Source organism: Stegodyphus dumicola, chromosome 8 (assembly GCF_044657685.1).
Source record: "Stegodyphus dumicola isolate Sdum_Otavi_A_Nest chromosome 8, ASM4465768v1".
In the NCBI taxonomy this organism is placed as follows: domain Eukaryota; kingdom Metazoa; phylum Arthropoda; class Arachnida; order Araneae; family Eresidae; genus Stegodyphus; species Stegodyphus dumicola.
The window spans coordinates 48,919,357-48,939,487 of NC_140775.1; the positions used below are offsets into that span (position 1 = coordinate 48,919,357).

General features: G+C 29.9%; 1 protein-coding gene across 2 annotated transcripts in view; it reads left to right on the forward strand.

The window, feature by feature from the left end:
* Window positions 1–20,131, forward strand: part of LOC118186899 (VPS9 domain-containing protein 1-like) — an 89,349-nt gene that overhangs the window by 40,534 nt on the left and 28,684 nt on the right. For both annotated transcript variants that reach the window (XM_085821827.1, XM_085821828.1), the window contains exons 6-10: window positions 1,158–1,260; window positions 1,970–2,032; window positions 12,865–12,917; window positions 13,081–13,171; window positions 14,679–14,761. In XM_085821827.1, the coding sequence (XP_085677953.1) occupies window positions 1,158–1,260; window positions 1,970–2,032; window positions 12,865–12,917; window positions 13,081–13,171; window positions 14,679–14,761 (393 nt within the window). The remainder of the gene's footprint in view (window positions 1–1,157; window positions 1,261–1,969; window positions 2,033–12,864; window positions 12,918–13,080; window positions 13,172–14,678; window positions 14,762–20,131) is intronic.

Below are 20,131 nucleotides of genomic sequence, written 5' to 3' on the forward strand. Positions count from 1 at the left end.
ACTATTAATTTTTTTTCTGCTACTTATCATATGTGTGTATATCAAAAATTTTAGAGTGCCCCCTCGTATATGTAATATTGCATAAAAATTTATAAACTTTTTCTAATTTCTGCTTATTTTTGTAGATCATGCAGTTTTATGTATCATTGGTAATATACTAGGTGGTGAAATGGTCATAAAAGGAAAACTACTGGACCAAATGTTATCACGGAATAATATTGTTAGTCATGTAAAGAAGGTCACAGAAATTTATTTTCCACTAAACTCACCACCGGAGGGGGGAGTGGCGCTTTATGCAATATAGTTAAAGGAAATAAGGGTTGGAATCTAACTTAACCTTCTTTTATGCAGGTTTAATATGTTGTATATTTATAAAGAACATTAACCTAAACAAAATTACCATTTAAAGGTGATACAAGTCAAGTGCACCATCTGTGTAATGGAGAAATCCGTCATGAAAACCACAAATTAGCGATTAGAAAATGTGAAATTGCAAATCACTCGCAAAAGTGTGCACATCAGATCGCTCATTTGTGATTTTTGAAGCCTGAATTCAGCCCTAAGACATGAAGATATCAGTTTAAATTATTTTTAATTGTTTCTAAAACAAAACTTTTTGTGGGGTTATGCAAAAATGCAGTGGCTTTTAATTGGCTTATGGCAGGAAGAAGCAAATGATTTATGCAAATAATCTAAACAATTTGGCGGAATTGAAAGATGCGTACACCGACATGTCTGTAATATTTCTCCTGATATCCTAAGAGCTGCTGTTGAGAATTAAGTAATACAATTTAACTTGCTTTCAGAAAATGGTGGATGCCACATTGAACATGCTTTGTAATACATTTCAGAAATGATTAAAATGATTAAACACATATTAAACTGATGTCTTCATGTTTTATTTCGCTTAACAATATTGCATACAGCGCCATTTTTGCTCTGGAGGTGAGTTTTTAACTTTTTTTTATTTTTCGCAGAAAATAAATTCTTATGACCTCCTCTACATGATTACCAAGTTTGATAACATTTAGTTCACTAGTTTTCCTTTTATGACCATTTCAGTGTGAAACTTTTAATCATAACCACCCTGTATTTTACTGTAATGCACTTGTAGTAATGCTACAAGCAATGTATCATATTTTTTTTTTCTTTTACAGGTTCTCAGCATTTGAAAAACTGCAGGATGAAAATATGAAACTTTTAAAAAATTATCGAAGAAGATTAGAGATGACTAATGATAAATGTACAAAAACAAATTTGGTACAGTCATTCCTTTTAACATAAATTTAGGAGTTTTTATTATTTATACTAAGCATTTTTCGTTAGTTATAATTAATTAACTATTAGATCTCTGTTATATATAAAAATATTATGTGAAAGCTTAATTAATAATTGAATATTTTCTATTCATTCTTAAGAATGTAAGCACTAGTTAAATGTTAAGTTACAAATTATGTACGTTTTATTTTAGTCAAATTATAGATTATTATCCATTTAATATACAATTAATAGGCTTTGTTAAATTTTTAATTTACTGCTATTGTCAAAAGTTTCAATAGTCAGTATTATTTTTTTAAATAATTTTTAATATTTTATTATTGTAAGTTGTCCTTGATTTTGATCACCCTTCTTAAGTGGTTTTTGATCACCTTTGACCACCCCTATACATGAACACACATGCATGCATTCATACATTTCTGAACTCAGTCCTGATGACAGAACAGTACTTTTGTAACTTTGTCCAGTTGAAAATTTGCTTTTTTATTTAGTTCGTTCTACTGCAAAATTTTGTGACTGTGAGATGTAAAAAGCAGACATATTTTGTAAATATCATGTCAAGCTTTGAAATTTAATAATTTTCATGTGTATGACATAAATTCTTTTTTTTAACATTAAAGTTGAAGAGTTCTTTCCCCACCCCCATGAATTGTGTGATATTTAAAAATTAATTCTTTGCATATTTTTTCAGAAATTAGAGTTTGAGAGAAGGCTGGCTGAAAATGCTATTCTTGCAAAGAAAAAATATGATATAGTATCCTTTATTATACTGGCAAAACTTTTGTAAATATGTTCTGCTCTTAAATGTGACTGATGCATATCAGAAGTGAATGATAGTGAAAAAAAAAATGTTAATAAAATTTAGAGGTAATAGAAATTCTGTAATTTGCATAAAACAATAGTAAATATTCAATATGTTAAAATTTCTTACAGTACAGTAGGTTCTCTTTTAACTGCTTACTGTGGAATCAGGCACTTGACCAGGTAATAAAATCGATAGTTAAATTTTGTAGAATAGTAATTAAATTTAATAAAATAAATTAAATTTTGTAGTAAACATTTTGTAGGGTACATCTTTAAAAATGTATATTGAAAGATGTTAAATACATTCTAGAAAATATTGATTATTTTCCTCCCTTCCATCATCATTTTAAAAGTGAAATCTCATCCTTTCTTCATATTATATCATGAACATTTTAACAACTGTCATGCCTTCTTTCAGTTGCTTAAGCAAAGGAAAACCGACCAACTCCATTTCTGCCATTGGCAGTGGCTGGGATAATTTTATCACTTTTTTCTTCCTGAATTATTTTGTCCTTTTTGATGGCTTTGCCACTAACTTTTTGAACAATTATATTTAGAGATTTATATTGTACATCTTCAGTGAGACTATTTTAATGAGAAAACTTCCACAAATCATTGAGCAGGCTGTGGTTGTCATTTATTTCAAATACCTCTCTATGATTGTGTTCAGTTGTAGCATTATCTCCTTTAATTTTTCAGTTTTCTTTTTTGCATTTGGCCAGAGATTTCTCCAAGCTTTTACAAATATAGAGACAGTTCTTCATATGCCATAGCTACTATAAAGATGATGTATATAATCCCTATAATGCCCCCCCAGGGGTCGACGTAGAGAATTCTGCGAAGCTACTGGCTAGGATCTGTACCCAGGCAGTCTCGGCCACGGGGGTATAAAATTTATGAACTTGGTGGTTCTGAAGGCTCTGGGAAAGGTCACTTATTGGCCGGCCTCGGAGTCTGGCACGTCCTAGCGCGGCGTGGTTCTAGTAACCCGGGGGGTCTCCCCCGGGGTCGTTGGGTAATGTCCCGCTGCGACGGGCTCGCCCAAGCGACTGGTAGGAGCATTAGACGACCGGTGCTGCCTGGGGCCTGACCCCAGGTGGTGCGCTGCTCTCCTGAAGGGTAATAGTGGAGGTTGAACCTCCATGACGTGCCCAAAGGGAGAGTGGACCTGTAGTGGGCTTAGTTCCCGGAACAGGGCAGCCAAAATCCTATCCCTATAATGCAGTACTAAATCCAAATGTTCAGCATCTGAAGTGGTGTAACATCCAAACTGCTAGCCCCACTCAAAAAAAAAAAAAAAAAAAAAAGGATATATATATATATTTAATGAAGAAAACTTAGATGTAATGATGTAGAAGCACTAATACACTAATAGCATAAATTTGCAAATACAGCATTTTATAAATGTTAATCCAGTTTTGAAGGAAAGTTTTATTTTGGGCAGATAATAGCATACAGTGCTGCTCTGGTAAACCTTGAGTGAGCAACTCAATTAGAATCTAATCTCTTAATTTCAGCACTGATCCTAATTTTAGTTTCTGTATAAAATACTTATCTATGAGGGCTATTCACACTTACGTAACTTACGTTTTGCTGCTGTGTGGCAAGAGATAGTGCTAGTATCCCCATCTTGGTTTCAGAGTGCATATTGAATCCTTATGCATCCAGTTGTAATTGTTGACAGCACATATTGCCCTTGCTTTGTTTACTGTGAATGTTTAAAATATGTGGAGCAATAGAAAATTCTGCCAGTTGTGAAGTTTGATCAGTGATTAGATTTTTGTTCGCAAAAGAACTGAGGACAATTGAAATTTATCGGGAACTTGCCAGAGTGAGACAATGTTGCATCATGTTTAAAAATAGCTACACAGATTTTCATGAGGAAGCGTGAAGTGGCCAGCTGAGCATTGTTAATGCTGAACTCATAGAGAAAATCTATGAAAAGATTCACAAAATCCACCACTTCATAATTTCAGAGCTCTCACTAGAATTTTCTTAAATTTCACGAAATTTGTTGTTTGGTATTGTGATGCAAGATCTAGGCTATCACAAGTTTTGTGCCAGATGGGTACTAAAATTCTTGTCAGAAGATCACAAAAAGAAGAGCATGGCAGCAGCTTGGACATTTCTCGAGGCGTACGACAAACAGTGAATCACATCTCAGTTGTGTCGTAGCAGGAGAGGAGACTTTGGTGAAGTTCGTCACTTGTGAGACACTTATCTGTGCCTGGTATGTAACACAGAACTTCAGCGATGACGAGGAACTGCATGAAGACGTTCGTGCATGGTTGAAGTCTCAGACAGCAACATTGTATAATAATGAAATGAACAAGCTGGTGTACCATTATGAAAAGCGTCTTAATTTATATAGAGATTATGTAGAAAAATAGCTGAATAATGTGCCTTTCAAATGTAAGTAATAAAAAATTTTTACTTTTATTTATTTTTTTTTTATTCTAAAATGTAAGTTACTTTCTGAATAGCCTACATATATATCTTTATATTATCTATGTAGGTGATTGAGACAAATTCATCAAAGTTAACATGTTCAGAACTTGAAAAAATATGCTAGAATTTATCTTCTAACAAATCTAGTTATCTATTTTGACATACTTGTGAAGGCAGAATGTCAGTACTTCTTTTGGATGATTTGGAAATAAAGCTAATTTTTCTTTTTCAGAAAGGTTTTTAAACTACATCATTTATCAAAGAACATAAAATATTTGTCAATTGGATAAGCTTTAGTTCCATCAAATACTGCACATGTAAATTTATCTCTATCACAGAAACAATTTCAGATTGTCAAAGGTCCATTATGGATTGAGATCTTAGTTCCATTTAGAATTTTGTTAAAATTAATAAATCCTGTGCTTAAAAAATAGAGAAACAATATAAAACCATTTTAAATAAATCATAAAATACAAAATTATTTCATAGAAATGAAAAAAATATATATATACATTATTTGCAAAACCCTTATTAAATTAGTAAATTTTCCCTTTAATTAATGATAATTTGTATAATCTTCTTGATGTTAATTGTTTTCTTTTCTTTTTAATGTTGGGAGGGGGAAACACGAAATTAGCTTTACTTTTTGAAAAATATGAACACTTTTGATGATGCACTGACATCACATTCATTATTTTAAATTTGTGAAACAAAATATTTAATCACGCTTCAATACCAGTTTCAGGATGACAAACAAAATGCAGTGCTAAATACACTGGCAATTTAAAGCACAAATGTTTTTCTGCACACAGCACTGTAGAGACATAATAACCATAAACTAGTTTACATTATTGATCGCAAATAGTAAATGTGCATGGGGATTGTTGCTTCCAAATGACCTGCAAATCATTCTTTCCTTTTGAAACTCTTCCGGTGACACGCTGAATTCGACATATCCGGGATGACATGACTTTCGGGATATCTTTCATTTTTGAACTTGCAGATACTTTTCCATTGGGGTCAGCCACATAAATAAAGTTAAAATTAAATTGGAATAAAGCAAGGCAATTCCTTAACAATATTAATAATTGCAACTGTGGATAAGATGTTTAACACTATATCTAAGCATACAAAATAAGAATTCATCAGTAGAACAAACTCGAAAAATAACATTGTGAAGAGAAAAAAATATACAAAATTATAAAAATTAATCTCCTTTTACTGAAACTCTAATTCAGAACTCATCAGGGGAAAATGAATTAAAGTTTCATAAAAGTAAATTAATATGTTTTGAAAATATGTTTCATTCTTCTAGTTCTTTTGAGATCAAAAACGAAAAAATGATTCAATTAAATTTTCAATTGAGACAATAAAATTCATTCAGAATTGAAAAATCAAATCTCGAGTGTTTCCAGAATTTTCCCTACGGGCTTTCGAAACACTTGGAAAAAAAGAAAACATAACATTGTTCCAAATTGACTACTCAAAAAAACAATAAAACTTCACATTCTGCAAATTGACCATTCAAAAACAATTACAAATTAAAGAGCAAAACAAATATAAAATCAAACTGTCATTTAAACAACACTCAAAAATTGGGTGGTCCCCGATTATGCGATCCTAAGCCTTTAATACCGAAAAAAAAAAAAAAAAAACTTTACAGAAGAGATTTTTATAAATAATATAAAATCTAATCTCATCCTTAAACAGCTAAAAACTGAAAACCTATTTGAAACAAAAATTGAACAAAAGGTAAACTTACTGAATTCTTAAGACAACCATATTTTTCCAAACGTTGTTCCTTGTAAAAGAAAGGTGAATTCAAGACTACTCTGCAGAAGCAAAAATTTGTAATTCTTGGAAAAAGTATGCAATAAGATTCAAAGTGTCCAATAGCAGAACAAAGTATTTTAATGCGTGTTTAAAATGTCTTATCCTGATAATCTTTGTGTATGGGGGTGCAAAATGTTGAGTGCGGCCTGTAAAAATGATTATCGAGAAAGGAAGATGATTGTCAACTCCAACACGGTGGCTGAAGAAACTTCTAAAAGTTGCTGTTCTCTGAAATATCTTAAAATGCAAAAACAAAACTGGTTTAAAATTGAGGAAAAAGGAAAAATGCACGCTACAAAAGATAAAAGTCTTCATATAATTGGGGTACAATACGTCATTGAAACTAGAAGCCCCATTTTTTTTTAGTAAAAGCAAAATGTGAGAGTTTTTTAAATTTACAAAATAGTAGAAAGATAGTATAAATAATAATTAAAAGGGAAAGAAAGAAGATCTTTGTACATATCTGCAGTATATTCGCTGTAGTTTTAATTTTTTGAATTTTTGCTATGGTGTTCTTTCTATGTAACTGCGCTGTGGAATTTGATAAGTAACTTCACTAACCTGATTAAAAAAGAACTCCATAGTGCAGTCTATGGCAAATACACCGCAAAGACTGCATAATCTATGGCGAATATGCTGGAAAGACGTTTCACTGCAATTCTTCAAAAACTTAAAATCACTATGATTAAATTTTACAACAGATTTTCCAATCTTTATGCATTGCCTAAATTTCACAAAACGCGGTCAAATTTCGTTTCATAGCTAATGGGACCAGAAATTATATGAAAGAAATAGACTACTATAAAACTCATTTCATTGGCACTCAAATATCTGCAAAAGAGTCCTTCTTAATACCATGCATACTTAACTTTTTAAAATCAAAAATTTTTGCAATAATGTCGAGTATTTACAAGAAGAAATCACTGACTTGGTCAAAATTCTCTTACAAAATAAAACACCTCTATTCAAATTTACTATATCTTTAAAGAAAGCCGCTTTTAACTACGTTTTAAAATTTTCTCATCTTAAAATTTCTCAAAATCTCTTCTTAAAATCTCTTTTCTTTAAAATTTCTCAATCATCAAGTAAAACGATAATTAGTACTTACACCTTAATCGGAGGTATTACTTGGATGACTATGATAAGAAATTTAATGTAAATATGTACAAAGATCTTGTATCTTTCTCTTTTAATTATTGTTTGTACTATCTTTCTACTACGTACAAAGTCTTTAATCCGAACCTCAAAGCTACAAACTTTCTGCTCATGAGTCAACGCATAAAGCGTTCACGCACGCGCATATGCGTTTATGCATGCGCATAATACGTTTACTCATGTGCATTTAATGTATACCAGACGGTATAAGCTAAGCTAAAATTATCTAATTATCTATTTCAGTTAATGTTACAGATTGCATTGTTCCTTAATCTTCTAATTGGATCCGGCTTATTATTTTTTGCTGACTGTTAGAGCAATTTTATAAAAAGTAAGCTTGAACTTTCGATTATGTCAAAAAGAGTTTCCAATTCTGGAGCTGCCAAAGGATCTACAAAGTGAAAGCATGTTTCGATGTACCGCTTTTGATAGTGAAGAAAGTGACAGAGAGGTTATTGAAAACAAAAAAATTTTGATTGACATGTTAGTCGGTATTAATTCAGAAGTCAAACAACAAAAATCAGCATTATATTTACAAAATTTTCACAGGACTAGTTTCGATGGTTTTACCATCGAAACTAGTCCTGTGAAAATTTTGTAAATATAACGCTGATTTTTGTTGTTTGACTTCTGAATTAGTATTTATTCGGCGTGTTATTGTGTCTTAATTAGTCGGTATTCTCGACACTGCAATTACAGGACCTGAACAGTGGAACTGCACAAGAAATTATGTCTGTTTATAGAATTAAAGAGAAAGTATTAGCACAAAAAATGAAGCAACTTAAACAGCTTACATTGAAAGAAATGTTTAATAAAGTAAACAAATAAATATTAAGCTTTTTTTTTTTGTAAATTTTGATACCCTTTAGATCATAATTGCTCTTTATTTCATAAATTATGGTTTCATATTTTTAATTTTATAATTTCTGCATACCATCTTACCAGATTTAAACTGATGATCTATAATCCGGAATCGCTGAAGTCCCGACGAGGCTGGATTAAAGACTTTGGTACTATATTTTGTAAATTTAATAAACTGGCAAATTTTGCTTTTACTAAAAAAAATGGGATTTCTAGTTTGAAAGATGTGTTGTATCCTGATTATTCGAAGACTTTTATTTTTCATAACCTGTAATTTTCCTTTTTCCTCAACTTTAAGTCAGTTTTGTTTTTGCATTTTAAGATATTTCAGAGAACAGCAACTTTTAGAAGTTTCTTCAGCCACCGTGTTGGAGTTGACAATCATCTTCCTTTCTCGATAATCATTTTTACAGGCCGCACCCAACATTTTGCACCCCCATACACAAAGATTATCAGGATAAGACATTTTAAACACGCATTAAAATACTTTGTTCTGCTATTGGACACTTTGAATCTTATTGCATACTTTTTCCAAGAATTACAAATTTTTGCTTCTGCAGAGTAGTCTTGAATTCACCTTTCTTTTACAAGGAACAACGTTTGGAAAAATATGGTTGTCTTAAGAATTCAGTAAGTTTACCTTTTGTTCAATTTTTGTTTCAAATAGGTTTTCAGTTTTTAGCTGTTTAAGGATGAGATTAGATTTTATATTATTTATAAAAATCTCTTCTGTAAAGTTTTTTTTTTTTTTTTTTCGGTATTAAAGGCTTAGGATCGCATAATCGGGGACCACCCAATTTTTTAGTGTTGTTTAAATGAGAGTTTGATTTTATATTTGTTTTGCTCTTTAATTTGTAATTGTTTTTGAATGGTCAATTTGCAGAATGTGAAGTTTTATTGTTTTTTTGAGTAGTCAATTTGGCACAATGTTATGTTTTCTTCTTTTTTCCAAGTGCATAAAGTAAAACTTTATTGTTCTTTTGAATAGTCAATTTGGCACAATGTTTTTCTTTTTCTTAATTCTTTTTTCCAAGTGTTTTGAAAGCATGTAGGGAAAATTCTGGATACACTTGAGATTCGATTTTTCGCTTTTAAATGAATTTTAATGTCTTCATTTTAAATTTAATTGAATCTTTTTTTTTTATCGCAAATGAACCAGAAGAATGAAACATGTTTTCAAAACATATTAATCTTTAACTCATTTCCCCTGATGAGTTCTGAATTAGAGTTTCAGTAAAAGGCGATTAATTTTTATAATTTTATACATTTTTTTCTTTTCACATTATTATTTTTCGAGTTTGCTCTACTGATGAATTCTTACTTTAATTTTGATATGTTTTGATACAATGTTAAACCTCTTATCCGCGGTTGCAATTAATTAATATTGTTGGGGAATTGCCTTGCTGTGATGCAAAATTAAATTTGAATTTTAAAAATTGAATTAAACTTGCTTTAAATTAAAATTAAACTCTCTTTAAGTTGCTTTAAATTTTTATTATATATATATATATTGTGTGTGTATATATATGTACATATGTAAGAAAAATAAGGAATATGTAAAAGAATAAATTAGCAATGTTAATTTCCTTTCTCAATTAAAAAAATAGTAACCTCTCTTTGCACTGCGTCATTTCCAGAAAAATCTAATTCTGATGATGTAAATGGAACTAAAAATTTAACCAATCACAGTTTAGCTGTACTTTGTGCACCTATCTTGTATAAATAATTAATAACTGTGTAGTTTCTCTCTCTTTTACTTCTTCTCATGTATTCTGACAGCTTTTCGCTCAGCCTCTGCTAGCTATTTGTCATTATATATAAAATGTAATTGCATATATTAAAGTATGGGGCGCGTTTAGCACCCCTAGTCTTCTACAGTTATGTATTAAATTCGTCATTCAAGAATAAATGATGTTTAACTATCAAGCTGGTCGTGCTTCTACAAATTCCATGCGATTATCGACTACGTCATACCGGCCATGACTGAAAGTGAATCGTTTTCATCTTCCACCAAAAAGTACAATTATTATATTATATATGTGTGTGTGTGATGAATATTCAACCATTTGTGTTTTCAGAATTCCATCCATATGTTATGCACCACATTTGTATGCCAGTAACATCTCTAAACATGTTATATATATATGTGTGTGTGTGGTGAATATGCCACCATTTGTGTTTTCAGAATTCTGTCCATATGGTATGTACCGTATTTATATACCAGCAACATCTCTGAACATGTTGTCCATGACTGTAAAATGATTGGAGCCTTCTCTCTTCAAGTCATCTCTAAGTAAAATATCACAATTAAAGAGCCAACAGGATATGAACCATTTTGCGACTGGTAGCTCGAATTGAGCAGTTTAAAGGGGAAAGAGTGATTCTGCTCCAGGTCAAGGTTATAGTGAAGTGTGGTGTGAAATTATTTGCTTCAGATTTTCAACATTGTTGTTATAATTATCAAAAAATATGATTGAGTGAATTAAATCAGATTTGTTTTCACCATTGGGAGCAAAAATTGTGCTGTGCCAAAATTAGTGTTGCTCATTGCATTTGGACTTAAAATTACTGCTTCGGAATTAATGTGGTGAAATCATAAGATTAGGCCTTCAAAATTAGGATTGATTTCATAATTCGAAAAGCATAATAATTCAGGATTTGTTATACATAATTTTGAATTTATAATTGAATAGTTTTAATGTTGTTTAATGTTGTTCCATTGAATAGTTTTAATGTTGTTCCTGAAAACACAATTTGTAATGTTTTTATGCTGTTTTTACATGCTTGAGTTAAGAAATTTGCTTTGATTTTTTACAAAATTTTAAATGCAGACTAATAATATATGTCCCACAAAATATTTTAAATTGTTTCTGTAGATAAAGATAAATCTCCAGTATATAGTCCAGCAAAGGATTTTCCCATGGATAAGTATTTTGCATTTTTTGAAAATAAAGATGTAATGCTTAGAGTAGTTTTAACAAAAGAAAAATAACTTATATTTTTACAATTTTTAAAAGATGAGGCCTTGTCATTTTATATCTGCGTGTGTGTGTTGAAACTAGTAACTGGAATGCATTAAAAGAATTAACTTACATTTCTAGTTCAGAACACATTACATTTGATGACTTTCGTTTCAGTGATGTGCAACAAAAATATTGGTTCTGTCTGCAAATATTTTTTTTTTTAAATTCCTGGTATAATTTATAACCAGCTATCATATTTCGTAATGTTGATGACAACTGCAAAACTGAAGCATTTCAAATATCACAAGGCCTAATTTTCTGATTATTGGACTATCAAATGCTAAATGAAGAAATGCTAAATGAAGAGGATATATCTTAAGTCGTACATTGCAATGACCATGCATCAGTCATCATCCAATGGAGCAGTAAATATCAACAGTATAGTTTTTAATTCTGAAAATATCGCCATTTTAACTTTAAGATACCTTTTAATTTCATGTGGTTATGATTCCGAAAAAAATTTTTATTTATACAAAAAATATCTGTCTTAAAGAAACATGTCATCTTACTAGATTTAAACTGATGATCTAAAATCTAGAAATTTCAAAAATGTTGTAAAGACCTAAAGGCTTTATTATTTAACCACTATTTCATATTTTTAATTTTGTAATTTCTATGCTTCATGTAACTAGATTTAAACTGAGAATCTAATATCCGGAAAAAATCCCAAATCCGGAGTTGCTGTAGTTTCAACGAATTTGGATCTTGAACTATGTACTGTGTTAGATTGTAATTAAAAATAATTTCCCTTCTTGCTATTTTTAGTAATGTAAATATCATCTTAATAAATGGAAGTTTATGAAAACAGGCTAAATAAGTAATTATTAAAGTTTTGTTAATACAAGCTATCTAAATATGGGTCTTCATGAGCAGATCTAAAATTCTGTGCCACTCAAGGGAGTTAAAAGTAGTCTGTTTTTAGGATGGTCTGAAGTATTGTATGAAAGTGTCATTGAGGATGTTAAAATTTTTTCTTCTTGACTTATTAGGATGGCACTGCTTGGTTGTGACCTGGATATCTTCCCATTTCTAAAATACTTCCTTTTAAAAGTGTGAAATCATTGTAGTTTTCATTTCTTCAGAAAGTTTTTCACTGTTGCAATGGGTACAGACCATTTTGTTCTCCTTGTCACCCGGGGGGGGGGGGGGGAATCTGCTAGGCTTCCTCATCTAAGTAATGAGGGCTTACAGCACTTCAGTAGTAATATAATATTGAGAAATATATTTATTAGCCCCCCTTTTATATTTATTTATGTACTTCTTTCCATTTATATTTACTGATGGATAATTTTCTGTATTTACATATCATTAAAATGGAAGATAAAATAATGTTAATACTGTATTTACCTTCAGTGTGTGAGATACCACTATATTTAAACCATTTATTATTTTTCCCTAGTTGTTCATAGTGATATGTATGAAATCCTTTTAAATTTATGTTTCCTTAATCTGTGACAAACTGGCTGTTAAACAATTGCAGAAGGAAAGAGTGCAGATGATGGAAAATGCAATAAGGTATGAAATATTCTAATTCCACATTTCTTTTTGTCATGTCATTTTTCCTGTAAAAGATTAATCTTTGAATTCACAAATTTTTTACATTACAGTATTTTGTAATTTTTTTTTTAACAAAACAAAATCAATTATGTACAAAGCAGTATAACAGCTTTCTTTTCAGGAAATTATTTGAAAATGATGAATATTTAAGTGAAAAAGATAAAGAAAAAAAAGAATTATATACTTGTGTTGTACAGTATGCAAAAAATGAGGTAACTTTCATAATATTATTTCTTTTATGTGCCATATTAAAGTGAGAAATAAGGCTGGTGGAGGGAGGGTATTTTTCTATTCATTGAAAATGAAAACATTATTTAATAGCATTAGAATAATGGGAGAATATTTGTATGTGATACTTGATTTATACATGTGTAAATCCTATGTAGACCTGTATGAATGTTTATTTGCTGCTTGTGTTAACATCGCGGATTATACATTATGATGTTTTATATATTTTTTTTTTCTTTAGGATTATACATATCAGAAGATTAAAAATCACATGTACAAATTTCAGTTTTACATTTTGGGTCCTCTCTCTACAATAAGCACATTATTGAGAATACTTTTATGTATGTAAAACTCTGCACTTTTTTTTAAATTATGTGATATATTTTATGCCTAGAAACGGTACTTAAGGAAATAAAATATATTTGCCGTTCTTGAAAATCCCATGTAATGCTTTTGAATAATAATAGGTGTTTTTAATAAGCACAATTTATAAAAAATTAGTCTAATTTTGATTTTTTTAAAATTAAGTCTGTGTTTTTTATAACACAACAGTTTTACAAACTTCTAACAGGTGTATTTATCCATTCTTCTCCTCCTATGTTATTATAACTTGAGAAGAATACTCCCAAGAGATGATTTTCATATTATTAAAAAATAATAAATTATCCACAAATATGGTTTTTGTTTCATTGATTTCATAGATTTTGATTTTGGATTGTGTTTTCAATTTTGTTTATGTATATTGTGCTGTAATCTGCATAATTTTGATATGTGATACTTGATTTGTACATGTGTAAATCCTATGTAGACCTGTATGAATAAGTAAAAGATTACATTATAAGTTAAGATTACACAAAGCAGTGCTGCAACTTGTAGATATAAAATAACTTTTTATGATCTTTTTTGAAGGATTTTTTTTTTTATCTATGCTTAATAATATAAGGACTATTAAGTATTAAACATTATATATGTTGTTTTTGTATCATCAGCATTGCTGCTTTCATTGTTGATTTCATTTTGTGTGTGTGTCATTATTGTAAAAATTCAGAAAATTTACTAATTAATTTTGTTTTAAAATTTGTTAACTTTGTCAGTCATCATAAGTCAGTCATTTATAAGTTTATAAAGCCTAGAAGAATTTTTTTTTCCCCAAAAGTTTTTAGTAATTTTGTAGCTGATATTAGATATCCTACTTTGATATATAATTGCTGCCTAGTCTTTTTAAGTTTTTTAAGTATTCATAATATTAAAATTCATCATATTTAAACCTGTCATCCTCAGAATGATTTGTAATGTATATTGTGCGTAGGTGTTAAGAACTAGGCTATGTTTAAATTATTTGGAATAATAAATAAGTTCTGTTACTAAAGGTGTTATTTTTAAATTATGTCTACAACTGCACTGCTACCTATGTTAATCAGTATTTTTTATACATTATATTTCACCTAACTATAAATAGTTATTGTTGCTGTTAATGATATGATTTCATAGACATGGCCGTGCTCCTGGAAATTGAATTCTTATGAAACATCTGTTTCAGAAGCAGCACAAAAGCTATTTCAGAAAACTATTAGGTACAATTTTGTTTTTTAAATAGTTATGTTTACTTTCAGTTACATAGAATTCTCTTTAGAATAAGTTTACTATTTAAAATTATTTATTTCTGAATTGTAAGATAATAAATTAAAGCATAGTATGTTCACCTAAGCCATGTGTTTAACTGTTATGTAATTCATTATTTGAGTGATAATTTAGTATAGTGTGTAATTTTTTAATTTATTTCAAATTACTGTGGTATATTTCACTAATTATTATGCAGTTCTATCCGTCTTTATTTTTTTGAGAGATTCGAAATGTATGCTAATACTGAATTACTTGATTATGTAAGCGATTTGCAGAAATGTATGCAAAAAATAACAGTGTGAGATGTAAACTTTTATCAATTATCTTTGTTTTTTAGTGTTACATTTATGCAATAACAAGCATTATATGTAAAGTTTCCTACTACATAACATCATTAAATCAATCGAAATAAAAAATTATTTGCAGCAGTTTTTAGTAACTACAACTGTCAGGAGCAAATGAGTTTAGTTTCATTTTATTATTTAACTTTGTTGACTAATAGGTATTTTACTAGATATGAATATTTCCTCTGAGTGAAGCAGTAATCTCTGATAAAGCAGTGATCAGTAATAGAATTTTTGAGTTCCTAAATGACTGAATTTTTCCTTGAAGTAGCGATGATTAATTTTGAAAAATATTACATGCACTCAGGCAATACATGTATAGTATCAATTCTAGAAGCAGGATTTTCATTTTTGCTTCATATCATGCAAGGGGTATATAGTAAATGATAGGAACAGTGAAATGCCTCAAATTCATATTTATTCCACATCCTCATTATTGCTCATATTTAGCACTACAAAGGTTGAATTTGGTATGCTCAAATGGCAGCATCTTGCTTATCATCAAGCATCTCTTCAACCACAGCAGTGTGATCATTGATTGATATCCAGGTATAAAAATCAGAAATGATTTGATCAATAAAGATTTACACTTATTCTAGAAATCAAAAGATATTTGCATTTGGGGGGGGGGCTATTATTCTGGCATTGCTGTATCATTTGCTGGCTGTAAGATATTCCATTGCTTCTGTTGATTTGACAGGTCTGATTTCCTTTTGGAAGTAATTTATTTTTACTAATCAATTAAGATAATTTCATGTGTACAAGATTGAATTGATAAATTTGTGTTGTCAAGCAAATAAAAAAATATATATATACTTTATTTGTTTTAGTATAAGCAACCAAGGGTTGGACCACCAAATGCCATAAAAGACCATGAGTAAATGGTATTTTCTTGATTGTAATTCTAAAATGACCCTTTATACATTGTTACATTTTCTTCCAATATTTATTCTAGCTTATTTGTTTGGACATATTTCAAGACATATGATTGTGTACTTAAATGTATCGTGACAAATATTTTTGAACAATAAGATATGGCTTGGCTCTATGGAAAGTTAACAAAGTAGTTTAGATAAGTAGTAAAACATTTTTAGTCATCATTAGTTATCATTTTGATAGGCAGAGAAACATAATTGGTGTTGATGAGCAGGACATATGCGTATTTAGAAAATGACAAATAGCATAGTTCATTTAATTGATTATTGAAAATTACTGTTTTCATTCATGCTGTGTGTTGGAGTTTCTTGTTGCCTATAAAACAATGTGGATCTTTACTTTTATTCATAATTACCATGTTTTCTTTTACGTCAGTCATATTTATGCAGCACAAAAATTTAACATGGTACTTAGCTGTTTTGAACTCAGTAGCAGCCGCATTTTAAATGTCTAAATATTTTCTGACTAGGTGTACAACGTAGTCATCTTTATTTACTTTTTTAGCTTAGACTTTTGCTTTGTGACACATTATTCCAATTTCAGCATTATGCTCATTCAAGTTCTCCTTCTTCCCTGGAACAATTCTTTTTTCGATCAAAATTTATATTCTTCTTTGAAACATTATTAATTTCTTCTCAATATTTCAACATGCTGCACAAAAATGGCCAAGAAGTCTTTCTTTGCACTTTCATGTTCTTTTTCCCCATCTTGGTCACTTTATCAAATTTTTCTTTATAAGGGAAAACCTACATTTTCCTGTATAGTAGTAGTTCTATTTAAAAGAATAGAAAAGTATGTAAATATCTATATAATGTATGTATTTGTAAAGAGTCACTCATATATGTTGTCATTTTCATCTGCATTTAAGCTCTGAAATTTTCAATAAATCAGATACATGCTTGCCAGCAAATTCTTTTTCCCAATGGTAGGCACTAGCCATTATGAGCATTGGCCACTGTTAAGACTGGAACTGATGGTCTCTTTATTATGAAGCCATCTAATGAAGTGGGCCACTGTTTCCACCTATGAAAGACAATTTACATCTATGCCTGCTGGAATAAATTATTAAAAATTAATACCTGTATTTTTTAATAATTCTCTCTTCTTTTTTTTTTTTTTTTTTTTAGTTTTAAATGTTCGACTAGCCAAAATTTTTCAAACAATGCTGAAATTTTCTTCCCCATTTTCTTTCTTAATTAAAATTTGATATATTCTGACCATAGGAGTCATGTCCCAAATATACTTTATAGAATTGTAAGGAGGATTATAGTCCAGATATAACTGGAATTCTGGATTTGTGAAATGTTGACTTTGTAAACAGTAAATCTGTAAAGTCAAAATTATTTTCAAATTTTGTTTTCGAACTAATATATTATTCAATTATTACATAATTTTAAAACTTTTAGACTATATAAGATTCTATGAGAAGTCAAATTTTTAGTCTGAGCAAACTAAGTTTGTCGTATACAAAGAAATTATTTTTGCTGTTTTACTTCAGCAGTAACAGAAAAAACTGATAAAGTTTTGGCCTGAAGTATTCAGGCTAAAAGACTATCCAGTATTGATATGGCTGATTAAATCCATTTTAACTTGCTTCTGTTAGCCCATTTTTATATGTTAATTTAATTATGTATATGAGTGATATTGTGTCAGACTAAAGACCTTCCTTGAATAGAAATAGCTTACAGATGCTGCACAGAGTGAAATTTATTTATTCTCATTACATAGAATTATATATGAAGCTTGGAAACTACCTCTGAGTACTATTGGTAAAGGTTTTAGGAATAATATATTTCATAAACAAACAGCTTACCAAAATTATTTTATGTTCCATGAACCATGCTCATTTTTCTACATCAAAATATCTTGCTAATCATACTGAATTTTTAGTTATTAGTGAAGAAATATATATAAGCACAACAGTTCTCAGAAAGTAATATTATTTTACTTCAGTCCTTTCATTAATATTTTCATGTAATATCTCTGCATCTAAAAAGAAATATTGGCAGAGAAGGAATGTGTCAGTTTTAACTAAATATATGTTATCTAATTCTCCATCAGAATTATATCAGAGTATTAATCATATTTCATGCCATTATGATCATGAGATTTTTCTAGTGTAAATTAATGATAAAAGTTTAATTTTGTAATTTTAATTCTATGTAAACATGGCATTCAACATTGAAATTGCAACATGAAGAAGGAAAACCCATAAAGTTATGTTTAAATTGTATAAAATCAGATGTTTTAAATTTTGTTGGGGAGGGTGCTTGAAATTTAAGTCTTATCCTATGATAATGCAATGCCTCAAGTTCATCAGTATACCATTTATCATCACCTAAAGCAGCGATATTGGTTTATCATTTTGGCAGATTGCTACACATGAAGTTGAACTGCATTGTTCATCATTGTGTGTTTTAGTGGTTGTGAGAACAGCAATGAAGTCATGATAATAGCTGATAGCCAGAGTGAATTTCATTTTAGATGAATTGTCAGAATAGAAGAATAGCACCTGTGTTCATAACTGAATGACTTGGATGTCATATATTAAATTCAGTAATTCGAGCAGTGTCTATAAAAACTGTTAAAATTCTTGCTTAGTATTGCATTAGGAGCAATAAGCCATGTTTATCAAGGGTCATCTTGGTATGTGCCAATAGGCCAGGGTTAGAAGGGAGGACTGCCCTTTTAAGCAATGAATCTTGTATTTGTTTTAGATACAGGGTTCGTCCTTAAGAGTCCTTAAAAGTTTTTTTGGAATTGATTTTTGGTCCTTAAAAGTCCTTAATTTTGGCCAAAATTGGCAGAAGGTCCTTAATTTTAATCATCTGAAATTTCTGTCTGTTTTTACGACTGCCATTTTGAGTGTGAATTAGCATTTTTCAGAAATATTTTTGGTGATTCACTGACAAATATGGCTATTTTTTGAATGGGTTCATGGGTTATAATTTGTTCCTCTTTGTAATATCAATAATAGTGGGATACTCGAGTTTCTGAGCAAGAAGTGAAACATAAGCATTTCAAAATTATTTCATTTTTTGTAATGAAGAGCTCTTAAACAACTTTCTGCTTTTGGGGATGTGAATTCTTTTATTAAACGGTTCTAAATTTGGCGATTATCAACATTTTGGCGATTTTAAAATCGATTTCTATAGAAAAAATTTAATTCTGAGATCTGGGAATTTTTTAACGATTTTTTTAGAACATTCTAACATTGATAAATTTCATTAAAATAATGGTAATATATTGGAATTATATTTAAGAAATAACATTAAAATAAAGCGTTTTATGTTAAAAAATTCCATTTTGGCCACATTATACAATTTTTTGAATCTGAAAAATAAGCAAGGAATAATGCTATAAAGCACAGTTTACAAAACAGTTTTTAGCAAAAGCAAAATAGCTGTGTAATTAATTAAAAATGTCTTTTTAATTTTTTCATGGTAAGAATTTTCCCCATTTTTCTGGGGAACGCTAGACCGACAGTATTAAAGTTAAAAAATAAGTGTAGGCTCAATGAAATGTGATCAAATCTAGTTTTAATGAAATTTATTAAAACATTCTAAACAAAAATATGGCTTTGCTTTACACATATTACAATACGAAACAACTATTTTGGTAACATTTTTGGCTATCTTGCATCCAAATAGTTTTGAATTGTCATCATAACATTTCGAACAATACTTTCAGGCTTTATGTGCGTCTCCTTCCTTTTTGTATAATTTATGAATAATTTAAGTTGGCAATATTGCACCGCTTGATCTCAATATTGCCGCTGGCTGAACGGAAAGGATAGAAAATTCGGCGCCGAGCTCAGTGTGTTACCGTAATCACAAGGTAAAACACAAAAATATAAAAGTTCATGTGAAACTTATTCTTTGCGTCTAGTGAGACTTAATGCAAAACAACTTATCACCGCTAATGCTTTAGTGGTTTAATAGAACCTTATCTGAGTTACAACCCCTGGTATTCTTCACGAAGCTACGACACTAACAGCGTCAGACAGAGGTCAGCTAACTTTCAAAACTTGCTAACTGTACC